The sequence below is a fragment of the Phalaenopsis equestris genome, unplaced genomic scaffold (assembly GCF_001263595.1).
Source record: "Phalaenopsis equestris unplaced genomic scaffold, ASM126359v1 Scaffold000600, whole genome shotgun sequence".
In the NCBI taxonomy this organism is placed as follows: domain Eukaryota; kingdom Viridiplantae; phylum Streptophyta; class Magnoliopsida; order Asparagales; family Orchidaceae; genus Phalaenopsis; species Phalaenopsis equestris.
In genome coordinates, this window is record NW_018165040.1 from 2,814,804 (window position 1) to 2,835,270 (window position 20,467).

The window sequence follows — 20,467 nt, forward strand, 5'->3', positions numbered from 1 at the left end:
TAATTCTCTATAAACGGGATAAAGCCGGCATGGTTCAAAAACATAAATCTCCGATGATGGTCCTGTTGATAGTGAATCTCAACCGGAAGGATCTATTTTAAAAACATATCTCAATGTCTATTTCGAATTCAATTATTTCAATTATTAAGCCCAATTCTCTATGAGCGAATAGAGTCGTCAGGGTTCAAAGATATAAATCTCCGATGAAGGCCATGTTGATAGTGAATCTCAACTAAAGGGGTCTATTTTAAAATTATATCTCAAAGTTTATTTCAAATTCAATTATTTAAATTATTGAACTGGATCCTCTGTGAGCGAGACAAAGTCGACAGTTTCAAAGACATAATTCCCTAATGATGACCGTGTTGATCGTAAATTTCAACCGAAGGGATTCATTTATAAAATTAAAATGTTTTTAAATCATAAAAAAATAATTTTTAAATGAAAAATTATGTCACTTAATGCTTAAAGTAAAATTCATCCGCCCTCCGCAACTGTTTGCGGACAAAGTTAGTACTGAATCGAGCTCATAAATAACCAATGTCATATCAACTATACTTTTAAGGGTGTGTTTGGGGGTGGTGGTGCGGCGGCGATGTCATGCTGCACTACAATTTTTTCTATTTAGTAAAACTACTTTTTTATCCGTGTTCTCAAAAACCTGCAGCTAAAAACTACATTTTTCCACCATATCTGGCTACCTGCGGTGACTGCTAGAAAACTGTGGTATGACTTTTTCATTTTTTTGGTAATAATTGAACAACTTTCTGCAGCTACCCCAAACAGACCCTAAATTCATGCTCAAAACAAATCTTAAGTCAGTAAGTACATGACTCTAGTCATCTATCCGTGTGGTTCTTACTGTTAAATGATACCACACAAAATGGTTACAACCATAACCCTCTGACTGGGTGGTTTGTCGCTAAATGACACAATTATATTACGGTCACGGCTAATGACAGTCTGTCATTTTGAGTATTGAATCATATGGTCTATTTGATAGGGCAAAAGGTCCTCTGTAAGCTAAGGTCGACTTAGAATAGTCCCCTTAGACAAACATTCACCTCGGTTCTACAAGGTCTCCTTGGATAAAACAATCCATGGCTACTGACAAGAATCCTTCGATCAAGTTGGGTCGACTATCTCTGCTGACTAAGCAAACACCAGCCATGACAACTTGGGATGATAGATACATGAGATCTTGATAGGGTTCATCCTTGTTTCCCCCACCATCCGTTTTGAGCTCACAGTGATAATTTTATAATTTAAGATCTCAAATTTGCTGATACTACGTGCTAAGTCTAAATATTTAGCGCCTAATGACTATTCATAATCGAAAATTCTCTCCCATTATTAGGACGGGTGATTAACCATAGGGGTTTGTGCCTATGGGACACCTCAAACCCCAGATCTTAAAGTCCCGTTGCGAAATGAGGGTGAAATCTCTAGGTAGTGTCTTATCTATTATCTCTTCTGTCTTCTGAAAAATCGATCCGGAACTTAACACTCCCCTGTTAAGCTCTCGACGAGAGTCTGTGGTGTTTTCCAAATTTTCGGAGCCCGCAAAGAGAAACAGATGATTAGGCAATTGGAAAATCATAAAATAGTAGGAAACAACGATTTCCGGGAGACTGCAGTGTGGGGGAATGTCGGCGACAATAATATGGAATGTTGGGGATTGCGGGACAACAAAGATGACTGTCCGGCGCGACGACAGCGGGGATAGAGGCTGAAATTGGAAACCTGCAGAGAAAATAGCTATATGTAGTTGTTCAGGGGTGGCTGCAGCAAGAGAGGGCACTCGGGAGTGACATGGAGAAGATATAGAAGGGGATAGAGAGGCTAATCACTACCTGGAGACTAAGATAAAACCAAAGTACCACCTGAGCTCCTAGGATGCAGCCCTCGAAAGGAAGAAAAGATGCTGGCAGCTATCCCGATACAAAATACACGAATAACTGTCTTCCAAACCCAATACAACAACTATATAGGAAATGACTAAAAAGAAATGAAGAATAATGGGAAAAAATACATAAAAAAGGAAATCAAGATTGATCTGACCCGTCTCCCCATCTACTGCAATCGCGGGAGTTGCGCGGCTCACGTCCCGCGTCAGAAGCGGAGAGTTCCCGCATCAAGGGGTTAGCACATATGCAGAATTCATTCATCAATTTATCAATTTTCTATCAATAACCATGAGCATTGTGACCAATCCAAAACTTCTCATCCAAAATAAAAATAACATCCATTTGTACTTGCAAGGGTTTATCAAAATAGAACCCAACAAACATAAGGTGGATTGGTTAAAGTGATGTAAGAAAAGATGGAAAAGCAATCCAAACTGAAGTGATAGGTGGTTCTATATATGAGTCAAACTAAGGAGACTACTTAACATATGCTCAGATAGCCATCTACATAGTTGGATCAACATGTGAAAAATATAAAGTAATATGCTTTTAAAGATAATCTAATAAGAATATGATAAAGATCCATAAGCCCAATATAGAAGCTGCCAATCAAATACATGTCTGACATGAATCTAATGTATAATCTTAATAATGGAATGTCCAAAAAAAAATTAGCCTATGATAGAGAAAAAAAAATTGAATCACTAGCTTAAAATACCTAGCTTTAGAAATATATCTAGCCCATGAAATCTAATGTGGACAAAATTTAAAAACTATACAATGGAGATTCTCAAAGCCATTCCGGTGAACTAGACTGTAATTGACGAAGATTCCATAATCTCGATTGTCCGATCCGTCCAAACACTTCTGCTATTGCTGGAAGATGTCGCATATCTTATAGCGTACTTGGTTGATAATACTCTGCAATGGATTATAATCCATAAAATTCAATTTAATGGCAGTCAACCAATGCTTGCCTATCACGATCCATATTGCTTCCTCAGTAGGTTTGCCGCATTACATTCTCTACGTCTCCTCCAGCTAAATATTTACCATAAAAGATAACATATATATTGGTGATATAATGAAATGCATAATATAAAATTAAAGAGTGATCTGTAATAGCATATATTTGAATACCAAAGTTCAATTCAATGCTTGCATTGACATCCAAAAGTATGCTAAAAAATTTAGAATATAATTCTTCAAGGAGAACACCATATTTATGTAGAATGCATTTGCGGAATGTTGATTACATATAGATAATCATGATATGCAATGCAGAATGCACAAGCCATGTAAGTTATGAGGTTAGAATTGCATCCAAATTAGCATGTTGCAAGCAATGCATAATACAAGGATTAGTGAAAATTGCAGTAGGGTCAAGAATTAATGCATGTTTGTGAGTATGTGAGATATTAGAAACATGTGGAAGAATAATGTAGCACGTGTTGCTAATTGCAGATAATAATCAAGTGAGATTTGCATGCAATGACTACAAGGTGTCAAGCTTCCGATGAAGTGAGAGTATTCCTCCCGTTGAACTATCTCAAAAGGGCTACGGCCAATGGAGCTCACCCCTATACTTCCGGCCGTTGGGCATAGCATTGAAGCATTGTCCATAGAGAAGAAGATTTGGTTTTGCATGAATAGGTAGAAGGAAGAATTGTCAAAGAAAATGCTAAATATCAAAAGCAGGAAAACATGTCTAGGCGCATCCATGACATCAAGAAATGTGACTTAGTGTGGATCAGATTGAAGAAGAAGAGATCTCCTGTAGGTTGTCGTAGGAAACTCAAACCTAGACCTGATGGTCCATTCAGGATTGTCAAATGAATTATGAAGACAACAACAACAACAACAACAAAGCCTTAATTCTACTACGTGGGGTTGGCTACATGAATCCTTTATAATTATGACAATGTGCCAAAATTGATCTACAAGGCCACAACAATACTTTTGTTACCTTCAAAACCATCGATCTATTGTCATAACTATAAAGATGCATATGTTTCCAGTGAATGTCGGTCGTTTTAATTTTCAAGTTTTGAAAAAGAGATAATTTTATAGATATGAAAATAACTTAAATATAAATATGTGGTTTTGATTTTTTTTTTAAAATAATATATATATTTTTTAATTTTGAAAAGAAATGAGACCAAATGGGTCTCATATTTTAAATAGTTTAGATGACTGAGCACAATACCACAAGTAATACACTTATCCCGAAGAATAAACATATCACTTGTAGTATGCTCAATCACCTAAATTAAAGAATTTGTGACATCCGTTTGGTCTTCGAAACATTTTTATATGAGACCAACAAGTTCCCCTACCTAATATAAAGATTAGATAGAGTTTATTTTACCTGGGTTCCAAATTCCCTATAGAGACAAACCTCTATAGTTAATTACATCTTAAATGACTGGGGTCACTTGAGAAAACTCTTGATTAAGATCAGTGGTTCTGCCTTTAAGATTTCAAAGTTTAAGTTTCCACGATTGGATATGGAAAAATCAAATGGGAGTGGCTCAAACAGGAACATTTATTTTAAGGAATCCAAAGGAATGAAGAGTAGGAGATATCACAGATCCAGGAAAAACTCTAGTGATTTCCCAACTATCGTATTGTTTGGCTTTATGCATTTGAAGTGATGTTATTTAATGTTTAATCCTGCAATTTATTTAGAATTTATGACTTATGTTCGCACGATATCTGATCGTGCAAATAGCCTAAAAAGATAGGAGGATTTACACTGTACTATACAATAATCTCAGAATCCTAAAGTGTTAGGACTTATAATTGTACAACAGGGTTATGCAAAAGCCTAAGAGTGATATGTGAGGGTTTACGCTGCGCTAGACAAACCACCTTGAAATCCTATGGGTGGTTATTTAAACTAAGGAGAGTGCTTAATGATATGAATTTGTTTTGACGTTGCTCTTCTGAATGTCCTTGCCATGCTGCCCGTGGTATTCTCTCCTCGTCGTAGCACCTCCGAATTCGATGTTAATTTTAAAGGTATATGCAATTGTTTAGTCAACGCTCTGCTGTCGTGTACCTCCTATAAAACCAACTACTGACCTCCTATTCTAAGGTATAGTGTGTATAAGAACAATAAAACATTAAGAACAATAAAACATGCAGAACAATAAAACATGCAATATAAAAGAAAAGAACAATTGAATGTATAGTAAAGAAGAAGAACAATACAATATGTTGTGAAGTAAAATGCTGTGATGTAAATCCAACCTGTATATCTAGAAGGTCTGCTGCTCCTTTAAGCGAACTAGTATTTAATGTATAAATAAAAGAAACATTGCCTGGAAAACTCGAGGAAATCGACAAATGACAATTCTAAAAAAATTATCAAAATCTCGGAAAGATCCCGGAAAAAAGGACCACGAGTGCTTTCCCAAAAAATAAAGCATACGAAAAATCCAAAAAGAGGGGACCGCAAGCACTCTGGTCGGGGCTAGGCTCAAATATAATATATTTGTACTCGAGGGACTTCGAAGGCTACTATCGGTCATTCGAATATATAAAACCTGTCACTCAACTAGAAGAGTGTCCTCCTAAACCTAACTTAGGAGGGTATTCTTTAGCCCGGTACTGGTAACCAATAAGTGGACAATCAAGTTGTAACACATTTTTAAATTTATATTTTAGCATGTACATTCATTTCACACATCAATTTCAGGCATACAAAAAGGAAGTTGTATTAATTTTGTAGTGAAAATATTTTTATAAATATTGTATCAGTTCTTATCATGTTTTGAAAGTATAGTTGTTCACGAGTCGATCACGCCGTCGGACGTAAGACCGCCAACAACCTAAGAAGGTACGGGTCCCCCGCTAGTCTTGTGTCGGTGAATGATACTATCATCCTACAGTTTATCATGTCCCAGGATTGGGTACTGATGTTGTAGGATGAAATATCATTTTGCTCTACCACCGGCGTGCCTTTGTCATCATCGTCGTAAGCCTAAAACAAAACCGACCTACTTACGACCTTGCTTGATGGTTTCATATATAGCAAAAGACTATATATGAACACTTATGTGTCAGACATAAGCACTGAAAACCGAACTGAAAACCGGAAAACCGAACCAAGAAGCAAGGAAAAAAAAAGAACAAAAATGGAGATGAGAGAGGAGGAACTGATCCACCCAAAAGATCAAAAGAATGAAGGGTGAAACAACTCTAAAAAAAAACTGTGACGAAAAGATTTGAAAAAGAGAGCCCAAGATCCTTGAATCAATCCAGAGGATATCATTTTCTCAAATTTTATAATTGGATCAACCCAAGAAAGGGGATGATCAACCCAAGAAAGGTATCATTTCCAAATGACAATTTTATGAGTTTTCTAATCCTTTCATGAATCCAATTTATATCAATTTTATGATTTCCCGAAATGAAACTATAAGAGCCTTTCATATTTCATAAAATAAAAGAGAATAATCCATAGAGAGCAACCTTCTGGACTTCCAAAAAAAAAAAAAAATTCCTGCCAATATCAAATCCATTCAATTCCACCCCTTATTAAAAGCTTTTCACAATTGTATTAATGTAAAACCAATTTAGAAAATATAGAAGTGCTCACAGCCGGGACAAAATGAACCTGAATAATCCTCAATAGGCTCACGGGTAAAAGTAGGAAAGAGGATAGGAGCTCACGGGTAAGGCTAAGGAAAGGGACAACCGAACTTCATAACAAGCCCACATGTAGAAGCCAGGAAATGCACAACCAAGCTCCAACATAAGCCCACAATTTAGGATAGGAAATAGGACAAAAGCTCACGGGTAGGGGCAGCAAGGAGAAAGCCAAGCCCGAACCAACCATGTCACAAACCAAGGAACCACGACAGTAAGACTCACGGCCAGAGGCAGTAAGGAGAAAACCAAGCCCCAAACCAACTATATTTAACATAAAAGAGCTACAGGTGAAGGCTCACAGTCAGGGGCAGCAGAGAACAACCAAACAGGGCAAAAGGAAGCAAAAGGAAACCAATTAGAATGCTCAAGGGTAAGGGCAACAGACCAAAAATCACTAAACCAGCTTCACAGCAAATGGAAAGCCACCACAAATATCACCATTGTACTCCTTTGATATACATAAGAGAGTGAATGGACAAACTCACATAAATTATCTCGATTGAAGCCATTTTATTGAGCAAGGCATGATAGTGAATTAATCCACTTATATTAAACATTCCCATATAGAAGTAGATATTGAAATCATAAATTTTGGAATGACAAACTTGATTATCAATAAAAATCTCAGGAGGAACGTTATATAAAGAGCTTCCAACCAAACCGAGCCCAACAAAGGGGCAAACCGAGTTCAATACAGGGGCAAACCAAGCCCAGCACAGGGGTAAACCGAACCCATCAAGAAGGGTAAGACAAGGATCCAAAACAGGCACATCTGAGCTCTCGACAAAGAGGCAAAACAAACTAACTGTAACAGGTAAACGTGAGACCAGCAGAGGAGCAAAAAAAAAAACAAAAAGAATACCTCCAGCTATAATTCAATTCTAAAAGAGCCAGAATCGAACTCAATCAAATGGTAGAAAAGCAAAAAAAAATACTTCCAACATTTATCTATTCCAAAATAACTAAAACTGGGTCCCAACAGATGGGTCAAGATAGTTTCCAACATGAATCCATTCCAAAAAAATGAAAATCAAACCCAACAAAATGGGAAAAAAAAAAAAAAAAAAATACTTCCAGCAAGAATCCATCTCAAAAGAGTCAAAACCGAACCCAACAAATAGGTCAAAATAGGGCTATCAAAATCAAATCTCTTGAAGCCTTATATTTAAAAGTATTGCATCCAGTACATGTTCCAAATAGTAATAAGTAACAGAGAACGAATAAGCATAAACGGATTTCTAATGTCAACATATTATCCAGTATTGAAACTAATTCTAACATCCACTTGGATAAATATATATATATATATATATATATATATATATAAAAGAAGCTTCAACCTTGCATTTTTCTTCCTAGCATGCATTCCATAGAATAACAACTAAAACTTTCCAAAAAGAAATCTTATTCATCATGTATCTTAAGCAGAAAAAGAAAAGTAAGCAGCCATATTATGCTCCATTTTAATGTTTTTCAGGAACTATTCATGCTTAAATCTCAAAACAAGCCCAAATCTTGCTTCCACATGCTTTAAAAGATAAAAGAAATTTTAGATGTCATCCGAAATGGTGCATATTAGAGGAAAGAAGAGAAATACCTCTTAACGCAGACTCAAAGCAAAAACTATAAGACAGATTCAAGAAAACACCTCCTACAAAAACCTTCATCCTAAAAGCTTCGAGAAACAGCAACCAACAAACACTTCAGCACACAAGAACCTAGCCGAGAAGGAATTTCGGCAGAGTCTTCCCCTAAGAGCCTTAAACAACAACTAACCAAACAATCTCAGTCTTCCTTTCCCTCTCAAAATTTTCAACAAACCAAAACAGTACTCTAGGAAGTTTTTTTATAGGCAGAGACGAGAGGATGACAGCCACCTACCAGCCTCACTGGTGGTCGAATCAAATAACGGGAGTGAATCGTCACCATAAAGAAGGAGAAAATAAAGCCTCGAGAAGAAGAAGAGCCAGCTGAGCTCCCACGATTGGAGAGTCGAGAGGTCGAGCGGCCATGCGAGGAAGAAGAAGAGCCAAGAGAGAGGGATATCGTCTCGTGGATCGTCCACGGGAGCTAGGCACACAGAGAGGGCGAACCAAACACCTGATCGAGCCGCAGGGGTCGAACGAAGGGTTTAAGTGTGCGGGAAATGGGGAAATGGGGAAATAGGGTTTAAGATTAAAAAATTTTATTATAAATAATGATATAAATATAAAAATATTTAATATTTCAAAAATAAAATTTGATTTTTGCATTTTCATTCGTGCGTCAGATTGTAGAAAATTGAATGTCTTTTTTAGATAATTTTGGCGTTCCGGACAAGGCGTGGTCTGTTTCGTTATCCGGTGTCGTTCGGACGAATTCATCGATTTGTGTACAATTTGCTCGTGCGAGGAATTATGACAATATGAGTGTCTTTTCTAGCTAAAATTGATGTCCCAGACGTGTTGGTGCAGTCCATTTCGTCGTCGGAGGTCGTCCGGAGAAGTTCGCATTTTAACCCATTCTTTGAGCTCAATTTTAGTCTGATCTTGTGCAACTTAGTGAATTTTGTGCATTTTGTGTGTGTGTGTGTGAAGTTAAAGTCCTGAAGAGGCTTTCCTAGGGCTTGAAATTCTATTGGGAACTTCTCCCTGAGTCTCCATATGATAGTCCTTAACCACTCGACCATACAACAATGATTTTGAGATCATCAATGTGAGATATCACAAGAGAAATAGGAAGTGGCTGAAATTTCTACGGGGATGGATTCCAATACTAGTTTTATAAGATAGTCAATAGGAACCCCTAGAGCTAGATCCTAGGATCCTAAGGAAAAGAATATTGACCTCAAAATGAGGTCAACATTGAAAAAGCCAAAGCCGTGTAAACCCGAGGAGAACGACGTGGCATCATCCACACTAGTCTGCATATTGTGAGAAGATAAACCAGTCCATCCGATTCTATTCGATGGCCCACTTAGAAAATTCAGCCCCCAAGGGCTAGTCAGTCCCCATAGAGCCCTATTGTTTTAATTGGAATTAGCATTTAGATTATTTTGCTTTGGACTTATATATATGTTATTTGAGAACATCGTTTGGAACTTTGGCTTGTGTTTTATGTTACTTGGAGATTGTTCTTTGTTTTCCTCTCTATTCAGAGGGTTGTAGCATTCTCCTTCAACTAGTAAGCTTGTAGCTTAATGAAGGGTAGGTCGTAGAACCTCTCGACGTCCGTATATTGCTGACCTAGCAACCTCTCTTCTTCCTTGTTGTTCCCCCCCAAGGGAAAGCAGCTTATGCACTCTCCTCCTCCAAACAACCTTGCTTTTAAGCTTTTTTCTCCCTCCTTTTCATTGAGCAACACCCCAATATCATTATTGATTCTTCAAAGCCATTTAGAAATTATAGATTGGTGTCATCTCATATCAAAGCCAACTTATAATCTTAACTGATACCGGAGTAACCCAAACCATGACGCAAGACACAAATTTATTAATAACTTAAAAGATGGTTACAACGATAACTCAAAAGAAAGAAAGACACTGCATAAATCAAAACATTACAACAAGACTCAACACAAAGACACAACAAACTCGACGAGGAGGGAGTCCGGAGAGAGGGTGTCAGAGCGGTGGCTGCAATGAAGGCCGGAGCGATGTCGAGTGAAAGTAAGTCGGCGCTCGTCAAGGAGTCGAACCCCAACCGAAAGAAGCGGGAAACGTCGTCAAAGACTGGAATCCGGAGATAGTGGGAAAGGCGGCTGAGACCGAGGAACAAAGGCACAAATGGCGGCTGAAGCTTAGGGGCAAAGGCGCGAATGGTAGTTGGAGCCGAGGAACGAAGGCACAGACGGCGACCGGAGCTGAGGAACGGGGGTACGAATGGCGGGAGAAGCAGAGGAGCGGAGGCGGAGATGGCGGCAGAAGCAGAGGAGCGGAGGCGGAGAAAGACCATGAGCTGCCAGAAGGAAGGAGGCAGCGGCTGGAGGCACTGGGATGGCCTGACGGAGGTTGTGACCTGCTGCAAGTGAGGCGGCAGGAGAAGGTGCGGGTAGAGGAGCATCCGATGATGGTGCAGGAAGAGCAGCAGAGAGATGTGACTACAGGAGGCTACAGTGGAGGCGTATGGAAGGGGCAGCAGGGAGCTGCGACTGAAGGGAAGTTGTAGTGGTGGCGCCTGGAAGGGGCAGCCGGGTGGGGGGAGGGGGGCTGCGACTGCAGGGAAGTTGTTATTGACTGGTCGGTAACCTGATAGGAACAACACGTAGAATCAGGTGGCTGTGGGTTGGTAGGGAGGTGATTGGTGGTGCAGAAAGGTGGTTGGAACAACGACAAGTTGTGAGGCAGCGTGTGGTAGTCGGAATGGTGAAGATAATCACCACCTCGGACAAGGTTACAGCCGGAGCGCCTTCCTCATCATCAGATACAACCCTCAAAAGGAAAAAAAATTCATACAAAACTGAATTCAAATTTCAAAACAAAGATCACTAATACTAGACACTTCATCTCCTATTTATAAAAGACTTGACCCTAATTTAAAAAACATTTAAATTAAGAAATAAGAAAAAGAATAAAATCAAGATCTTAAATTTTAGGAAAGGTTTAAATTAGGGAAGTAGATTAAAATCAAGATCTTAGATTTTAGGAAATGTTTAAATAAGGGAAGGAGAATAAAATTCGGATTTAGGCTTTTAGGAAAGAATTTAAATTAGGAAAACACCTAGGAACAAAAATAGGAAGAGGAAGAAAGGAAAGAAAAAGAGAGCAAAATGAAAGGTAAGAGAAGAGAGGAGGTGGCGGTGGGCCCCTCCTCTAAGAGGATCAACCGGTCTAGCTGAACTGGACCTGTGCCCAGCAGGTCCGCCATGAGCCCGCGTCAGTCTCCTGGGATTGGGGGAGCTTCAACCACAACTGTCGAAGCTTTTGGATCCTCGAAGTTCGGAGTAAATCTGCAACATTGAATGTCGCTGAAATGTTTTAGTCTCCTGGTGAGTCAATCTTGTATGCGTTGTAAGTTTTCACAAAATTCTGAAAGGCCTACCTGCACCAGGTTTCAGTTTTCTGAAAGTTCCTACAGGGGATCGTTCCTTTTTTAACCGAATCCAGACAAGGTCGCCTTCTCGAAATGTTACTTTTTCCTCGATTTGTTTGTTTGTGTTTGATATTTTCTGCTTTGTTTAGCTATCTCGTTACCATCCTCATCATGAATTTTATGGATCTCATGAACCCGCTTTGTAGCATCTTGATTGAGTTCTAACATTAGTAGAAGTGCAACCGGGTCAAGTGGTGTTAGCGGATTGCGGCCGTAGACAATATCAAATGGGCTGCGTCCCGTTGTCAGACTTGTGGATTTGTTGTTTAGCTATCTCGTTACCATCCTCATCCTAGCTATGACGAGGTCCCATTGTTTGATCTTCTTTCCTACAAAACATCTTAGCAGGTTGCTCAGGCTCCTGTTCACTACTTCGGTCTGACCGACTGTCTGTGGGTGAGTTGCTGAACTGAATTGGAGCTTGGTGTCAAACTCACCCCATAAAATTGTCATCTTTGTCAGAGGTAATGATTTTGGGAATCCCGTATAATTTGACAATCTCCCTGAAGTATAAACCAGTGATGTGAGAGTCTTCTAGTGTGCGGTGACATGATACGAAGTCCATGCTGACATCCACCCAGGGTGTTTCCAGCAGGTAACAGTGTATACAAACCTGTATTTTGCACTCTTGTTTTTGTCAAATGACAAATTCTGCATTGTTAAATGTGTAGCACTACATCTCTTGTTAGTAGAAGCCAGGAGAAGTGTTCTTTGACGAGGGTGAGAGACTTGTCTCTGCTGAAATGGCCTGCAAGGCCTCAATTATGATTCTCTTGTATAATTTCTTCTCTTAAGAAGCATCTTGGAATGCATAGTCTATTGCAGTAGAAAAAGTACCTATCTGCACGGTAGTTCTGCCCTGTTGGCTTTCCTGACATTGTTTCTATATATCATTTAAGTCTTCGTTTGTTGTTTATAGGTCATTGATGATCTCGAACCCTATAACGCTTGTTTTCATTTAAGTGATTAATAAGTGACGTCTGCTTAGTGCATCAACGACACGTTTCTGGATTCTAGCTTTGTCTTTAAGTACGAAATTAACAGATGACAAAAATTCTGCCCAGGTTATGTTTTGGCCTTTAAGCTTACTCTGGCTGTTCAAAAATTTCAAGGCTTCATGATATGTAAACAGTGTGAATTCACTTGTCAACAAATAGTGACTCCAGTGCTCTAGGGCTCGAACGATTGCATAGAACTCTGTCGTATGTTAAGTATTTCCTCCAGGGGTAGTTTAGTTTCTCACTAAAGAAGATGAAAGGGTGACTGCCCTGGCTCAGTATGACCCCTATTCTGACGCTTGATGCATCAGATTCTACTCTGAATACTTGTTTGAAATTAGATGAGGTTAGAACTTGTGCTTGAGTTGCATTTTCTTTTAGTGTGTCAAGGCTAGTTTGAGCAATTATTGGCCAAGTGAACTCTTTGCCTTTTAAAAGCTCGGTGAGGGGAGCGGTAACAATACTGAAATTTTTAATGAAGAAACGGTGATGCTAGCCCCAAAAACTGTCTTAATTCGGCGAACGATCACGGTGTGATCCAACTTATAATGGCTTCAATTTTTGTCGATTCCATTTGAATGTCTGCACTGGATATGATGTAACCCAAAAAACATACTTGATTTGTCATAAAAGTGCATTTCTTTCGATGGACGTATAGTTTCTCGTTCTAAAGTATTTCAAATATTGTTGTCAAGTGTTGTGTATGTCATTAAAGTGCATTTCTTTGAATGGATGTATGGTTTCTCGTTCTTGAGTACTTCAAAAGTGTTGTACACGATGAGGCTGCGAAATATATGATTCATTAATCTCATGAAGATGTTGGGTGCATTTGACAGAACGAATGACAAGACTGTCCACTCGTATAGTCCTTCTCGTGTCTTGAAGGCGGTCTTCCATTCGTCGCCTGGTTTCATCGGTATCCGGTGGTATCCATTGTGTAAGTCGATCTTTGAGAACAGCGTGGCTCCATGTAACTGGTCCAAGAGCTGGACGAATTGGGAATTGGTACCTGATAGTTATTTTGTTGATGGCTCTGCTATCAATACACATCCTCTATGATCAATCTTTCTTGGATTCCATTAGAGCTGGCCAAACGCACGAACTCGTATTTTCTCTAACTAGCCTTTTGGTCACAAGATCTTGCACTTATCATTGTAGTTCCTCAGACCCCTCAAGGATGACAAGGGCTAGTGCCATCGGTGCTTCTTGAATTGACTGCATGAATGTGGCTCTTGAAACGATTGTTTCCTCGGTATTTTTTACTCCTCTTGAGTATTTACTTGGTTGTAATACGATGAGTTTGTCATCTTTCTTGAATGAGCGTGTGTTTTTAAACCCGTCATGCTGAGCTTTGCGGTCGTATTGCCCAAGTCATCCCAGCAGAATATGGCATGCTTCCATGGGATAGAAGCCACACCATACTTGTTTCTTTAGCTGGTTGTTTATCGATAACTCAACAAGGCACTATTGATCCACGTGAATTTCATTTCCTTTTTTTAGCTAAGTGAGGGAATAAGATTGTGGTTGTTTCTATGTGGGTAATTCTAACTTTGTCAGCATTTGTGTAGAGACGACATTTTCAAGACTGCCGCTATCAATTATTAGACTGCAAACTTTATCTTTTTACTGTACACTTCGTTCAAAAGATGCTATGTCTTAGCCATGATTGATCACGTGTTGGTTTTGATTATAAGACTCGTCGTATGACTAGCAATTCGTCTTCATCCTCTGGGAGCTGAAGTGCTTCAACGAAATTTTCTTCTGGTTCCCTATCCTCGATTTTCTCCATGACTCCTTGGTCTGTGAACAAGACAATTCGGTTTGTGGGACATCTGAAGGCAATGGGGCCGAAACCCTAACATCTAAAACATTTTTTGGCTGGCATTGGCCCGGATGAGCTTCCATTCTCGAGTTTCTTATCACCTTGGTCGGTTATTGTATTCCTAGACGCTGGTTTCCCCATTCCTGGTGAGTCTTTGTTGTTAGTTGTTGCTGCTGGGGTTTGTTTGTATGAGGATTGCTGCTAGAAGGAAGACTGTGGTATAGTCTGCTTTGTTGCCTTTCAACTTTTAGGGCTAAGATTTGGACATTACCCAGTGACCAACAGGGTTGTAGTTGAACTACGTTGCTAATGGAGGGCTTCAGGCCTCCGAGATAGCAGACGATGGCATGCTCCTCTTGTTCAACCGAGTCACACTTTATTTGTAACTGATTGAATTTGACTGTAAATTCCTCTACAAACATCTCCCTTTGTTGTAGGTTGTAGTCTCAGAAACATATCTTGGCGGTAGTGTGGCGACAACTATTTTCGCAGTAGCACTTTTCTCATTTTGTCCCACTTCGTGATTTTGTCGCAGTCATCCCTAGTTCGTTGATGTTGTAGGTTATCCCATTATAACAAGGCGTGCTTTTTCAGTTTAATAGCTGCTAGTTTGACAAGATAATCTCTAGGTATCTCCTTGTATTTAAATGTTCATTCGACCGCTCGCAGCCAGTCAAGGAATTCATCTAGATCCATACCTCTGTCAAAATCGGGGAGATCTATCTTAATTTCGAAGTCTCGGTGGCCTCTGGTAGTGGATGCCAAAACGGCATGGACGACATTCGTCGTCGTTGTTATCTTCCCTGTAAAATGGATTGAGGTCGTTGTCCTTATCTTACTGTCGACTCTCTAGATCACGAAAGAGGGTGACCTCGCCTTCAGTCCCTTCATCGAGTTCTGCCAATTATTATTGTAGACGGCAAATTTTACGGTGGATCGCATCTTTAGGGAGGGGTGAAAAGAGGGACAAGGCTTGACGAATAAACAAAAGAGAGTTGAAAATGAAGGAAAAGAAAAAAGGTGGAGTGGAATCTTTGGCTTGGGTAGGGGTGCAGATGCTAGGGAACCCTAGGATAGGACTAGGGTTGGGCTAGCTCTAATATCAAATGATACAGGAGTTAACCTAAACCACGATGAAAAACACGAATCTATTAATAACGTAAAAGACGATTACAACAGTGATTTAAAGGAAAGAAAGACATTGCGTAAATCAAAACATTATAACAACACTCAACATATAAAGACACAACAAGCTTGATGAGGAGGGAGTCCGGAGAGAGGGATAATGGAGCGGTGACTACGATGAAGGCCAAAATGATGACAGGTAAATTACGCAACGCTCGTTGAGGCGTTGAACCCTAGGCGGAAGAAGCAATAAATGTTGTCGAAGACTAGAATCTGGAAGCGGCTCGAATGGTGGCTGCGGTCAAGGAGCGGAGGCACAAATGGCGACTGAAGCCGAGGGGCGAAGGCACAAACGGGGCCAGAGCCAAGCAACGGAGGGAAGGAGGCAGCGACCTGCTAGGAGTGAGGCGGCAGGAGGTGTGGGCAGAGGAGCATTTGGCGGTGGTGCTGGAAGAGCGACAGAGAGTTGCGACTGCAGGAGGCTACAGTGGAGGCGTCTTAAAGGGGCAGCAAGGAGCTGCGACTTCAGCTTCCTCCAGAGGCATCAAGGAGCTGCAACTGCAGCTTCCACAGGCGTCTAGAAGGGGCAGCAGGGGAAATCGACTGTAGGGAAGCTGCAATGGATTGGCGGCAACGTCGGAGGAACAACAGGGAGAATCGGACGGCTGTGAGCTAGTAGGGGGTGGTCGACAGTGCAGGAAGGTGGCTAGAACGACGGCGGACTGTGGGACAGCGTCTGGTGGTTGAGACGACAAAGAAAATCACCACCTCATATGGGGTTACAACTGAAGCACCTTCCGTCGCGGATAAAACCCTCGGGAGGAAAAATATTCAGACAAAACTGAATTTAGATTTAAAAAACAAACACCCCTAACACTAAACACTTCATCTCCTATTTATAAAATACTTGACCCTTAATTTAGAAAACATTTAAATTAGGAAAGGAGAATAAAATAAAATAAACATCTCAGATTTTAGGAAAGGTTTAAATTAGGGAAGGAGAATAAAATCAAGATCTCAGATTTTAGAAAATGTTTAAATTAGGGAAGGAGAATAAAATCAGGATTTAGGTTTTTAGGAAATCATTTAAATTAGGAAAAGACCTAGGAAGGAAAATAGGAAGAAGAAGAAAGGAAATAAATAGAAAGGGAGAAAAAGGAAAGAGGAGGAAGGAGGGGGCGGTGGGGCCCCCCCTCCATGAGGACCGGCCGGTCCAATTGGGCTGGACCTGCGCCCAGCTGCTCCCCCATGATCCCCACGTCATTACCTTAAACACAACCTCTTTATCGATCCCTCAACAACATGTAGAAACCCTAAATCAGTGTCAGAAGAGCTCTAGGAGTGTTAACAGTTCAATTTGGCAATCTATTACAGGACCTGTATGTGATCAAACGGTAAATTCAAAAGCTCATATTAGGCCATACAAACAGCATGATAAATAGAAAAGAAATGTTTTAAGGATGAGAAACTTACAGCCCTATGACCTATCATTTGCAACAGAATATGTTATGATAGCCAATACAGGTAAGGCAATCATTATGGCACATAGTAATTGAGCTGTTTTGACAACTTCATGAAAAGTCGAGTATGCCTTATTACAAGACCTGATCATTTATCATTCACAAAGTGAAACTTGAGGTAAAAGGGACAATCATTTTGGCTATGAACATTTCACAAATCTGGAAAAAAAAAAAAGTAAATACCAGCAATAACATTTAAAGGTAGTTAAAAAGATATTATGATGGGAAATAAATCATCGAGACCGAATAAAGAGTATTAATAGGATAAGTTCACACTATTGGAATTAGTTTTTATTCCTACAAAAAAAGCAGTCAATTTAAAGACTGAATCCCTTTTAATAGTTATGCACTCACACAAACAGTCGGAAAGGGAACGAACCAGACGCAAGGTGCCGGTGTAAATTTAGACGTCGTTGCTGAGCAAATGCAAGCACAACAGCCTCCTCCACCTAAGAAACGATATGCGGGCAAAGCAAATGTTGAAGCATTGAGTGAATCATAACAAGATAAAATAAATTTTTAAAAAGGATTAGAAATAAATTAGGGTGATGACAGTAGCATATGTTGTGCTTAAAAAACTTCACCTAAGCATATTCAAAAAGGTTAAAAAATCATGCATCTAACAATATCCACTGTGGTCTATGTCATTCCTAAGCAAACTCAAGGAGGGATCACAGGTATGGACCTAGTTCCAGAAATGGAGGGCAGTTGAATTCAGTCCAGTTAGATTGAATATGCAAACAAAGCAAACCTATCGCAGCATATGAAACATACTAATATATGCAAACGCTCAACTCTGCAATTCATGCACGCCCAACAACCATCTGGCATCTCGCCTAGATTGCCCAGCTTCTTCCAATCTCCCTTTGGCCTGTAATGCTCTCATCCAATAAAACTTTAGATCCTCCAACTCCTATGTCTTCCTGTAGTTGCTGACCATAAAAAATTTTTAGAAAAATCATACCAGAGTCCATGCCCTTCCCTTTTCTTGCGCGGTCCAAGTCCACATTCATGTTTATTAATAAAATATAATAATAACAAAAAACCTAAACTCTCCACACAATCCCCTCAGCCACTTCACTCATGTTCTCACTCTTTAGCCCCCACTCTTACTGTCATTCTCCATCTCATGTCTCACTCTTGGACCAGCTCCTGCCAAGGGGCCACCTCTCCCTCCAGCCACCTGTGCCGTCATTCCTTCCAGCCACTCACAGAACAGATAGCGGCCCGCTGCCTCCTCTTTTCTTCTTCACCCTCCTTCCACCTCCATCCTCTTCCTTCCTCCTCCTCCTTCCTCTACCTTTCTCTTCCTCTCCTCCCCCCCAACATCTTCCTCCTCCTTCCTCTTCCCCTCATCTCTTCCCACTTCCTCTCTTAATCGATCTCAATTTCTATCTCTACAGATAGATATAAAAAAGATTATTAAAAAAAAACAGAGAAAAATAGAAACGAAAAAAGGAAGAAAAAAGAATAAAAAAGCGGATAAAAGTTTAAGGTTGGTATATGCCACCACAGTCACAATAACCCATCAACTACACAGATGGAGGACAAAGACATGTTTCTAGCGCTCACTTGGTTCCCTGGATGGAAATCAACCATGCGAACTATTGTTGAAAGAAATGTTTAAATTATTGGCTCAACACCAAGATTTATCTATCTTGAACTTGTTTATAATTGTGGTTACCACCAAAACCCATGGCTACATCCATAAAAGCAAACATGCCCAATCTTTAATGAATCTCTATCTACGTACCCGTTTAAGCTTTTAACTCCCCACAAAATCTTATCTCCAGATACTAATATTTCATAATAGATGCCATCACCTTGGCCCCAGTAAGAGAAGTCCTTCTCTCGAGTTTGACAAGCTCATAGGCCAAGGGATGAGCGAATTCAAACATCTGAGTCCAATTCTTCTTTTTAATGTGAAGGTGCAGTTTACTTCTAATGAGTAAAGTGCCAAAATAATCTCCACACTACTTATGTGGAGTCGTTTTAATCCCAAAGTTTATAAAAGTACTAAATTAATTCCCATATTCTTTAAATTGGGGCTGAAATAATCTTTTGTGGGGACTGTTTAGCCCATATTAAGAAAATCTGGGAATTAAATTGGCATTCTTACAGACTCTAGGACTAAAATGACCCCATAAAAAGGGTACAAGGGACTAATTTGACACTTGTCTCACTTCTAAAAGAAAGAAATGACATAAACTACGCCGCTAGAATGTGAAGCTGTTGAAATTCTAGCTATAGTGTTTGCACATTACAATAGCTACAGCAAATGAATGAGAAAAAAAAAAGAAGCAACCTTCAATGCTGCAAGTTCTCTCAAACCCTGCTCAACAGAAAGCATACTCTCAATGTTGCCTTCTCCAGCTATATCATTTAATTCACGTACCAGTTTATTTCTCCCAGAGTTTTCATTTCCTATTAAAAAAAAAAGGGAAGATTTAAATACAAACCACTCAATTCCTATGTATTTACATATCTAATACCTAAACTTCAATTTTTACATATATGACATCTTACCTATGCATGAAAAGGTGAATTTCACATTTTAAAAGTTAAAATGGTGGTAGTTTTTATGTGATATGAATGTGATATGAAAGATTTGGGTGTTATAAATGTAAAAAGTAAATTTTGGTGTTTGATAAGTAAATATATAAGAATTGGGTGGTATGTATGTAAATGACTTAAAAGAAAAACAAAAGCAAGGATATTGCACATACATCTAACTAATACAAATGCCAATTATCCAGCATTCACATTTGTGGTTTAATAACTTACCTTTATTTGAAGATTCTTCCTTTGCCTTTTGTCCAGCAGATATAACAACTTCGAGCGGGAGGGGAGCTAGTGAGGACCAGTACTCATATTTGGATGCCGCAATGTCTAGATGGACACCTGCAAGATTAAATAAAATAATTACACAATTTGTCTGCCAATGTAATGATTTACTATATAAGTATAAACTATAGTTTTTACAATTTTATCCAAACAAGGATTTATATGGTACATTCGGAACTTTTACCATCCATCCAGGAGATGTGACAACCTTTTATGAGAAAAGAGACGTGAAATGGTGCAAGATCGAACCTTAAAAACATGCACATATAAATATATGTTGAGATTTGGAAGATCAACACAATTTTATTGATAGGAGGAGGGGCATTTAAACCCAATTACAATAGGCACAATAAAGGAAAGGAATAAAACCAAAATAAAATAAAAACAAAAAAAAAGCAAAATAGGAAAAACATAATCAGAAATAAGAGCAATTAATAAGTAATAATGGCTTTCCAAAGCAGTTATAATAAAATAAATCTAATACTACACCTCAAGTTGAAGCATAGATGTTAGTCATTCTTGGTGA

At 39.3% G+C, this 20,467-nt stretch overlaps 1 protein-coding gene across 3 annotated transcripts in view; it reads right to left on the reverse strand.

Moving 5' to 3' along the window:
• The window catches only part of LOC110029631 (coiled-coil domain-containing protein SCD2-like), a 78,651-nt gene that overhangs the window by 7,066 nt on the left and 51,118 nt on the right, over positions 1-20,467 (reverse strand). For 2 of the 3 annotated variants that reach the window (XM_020732004.1, XM_020732003.1), the window contains exons 11-13: positions 19,882-19,998; positions 19,403-19,521; positions 17,477-17,546 (exon numbers count right to left, since the gene is read on the reverse strand). In XM_020732004.1, coding sequence (XP_020587663.1) covers positions 17,477-17,546; positions 19,403-19,521; positions 19,882-19,998 — 306 coding nt within the window. Of the gene's footprint in view, positions 1-17,451; positions 17,547-19,402; positions 19,522-19,881; positions 19,999-20,467 lie in introns of all 3 variants that reach the window. The other variant, XM_020732005.1, reaches the window with a different exon arrangement.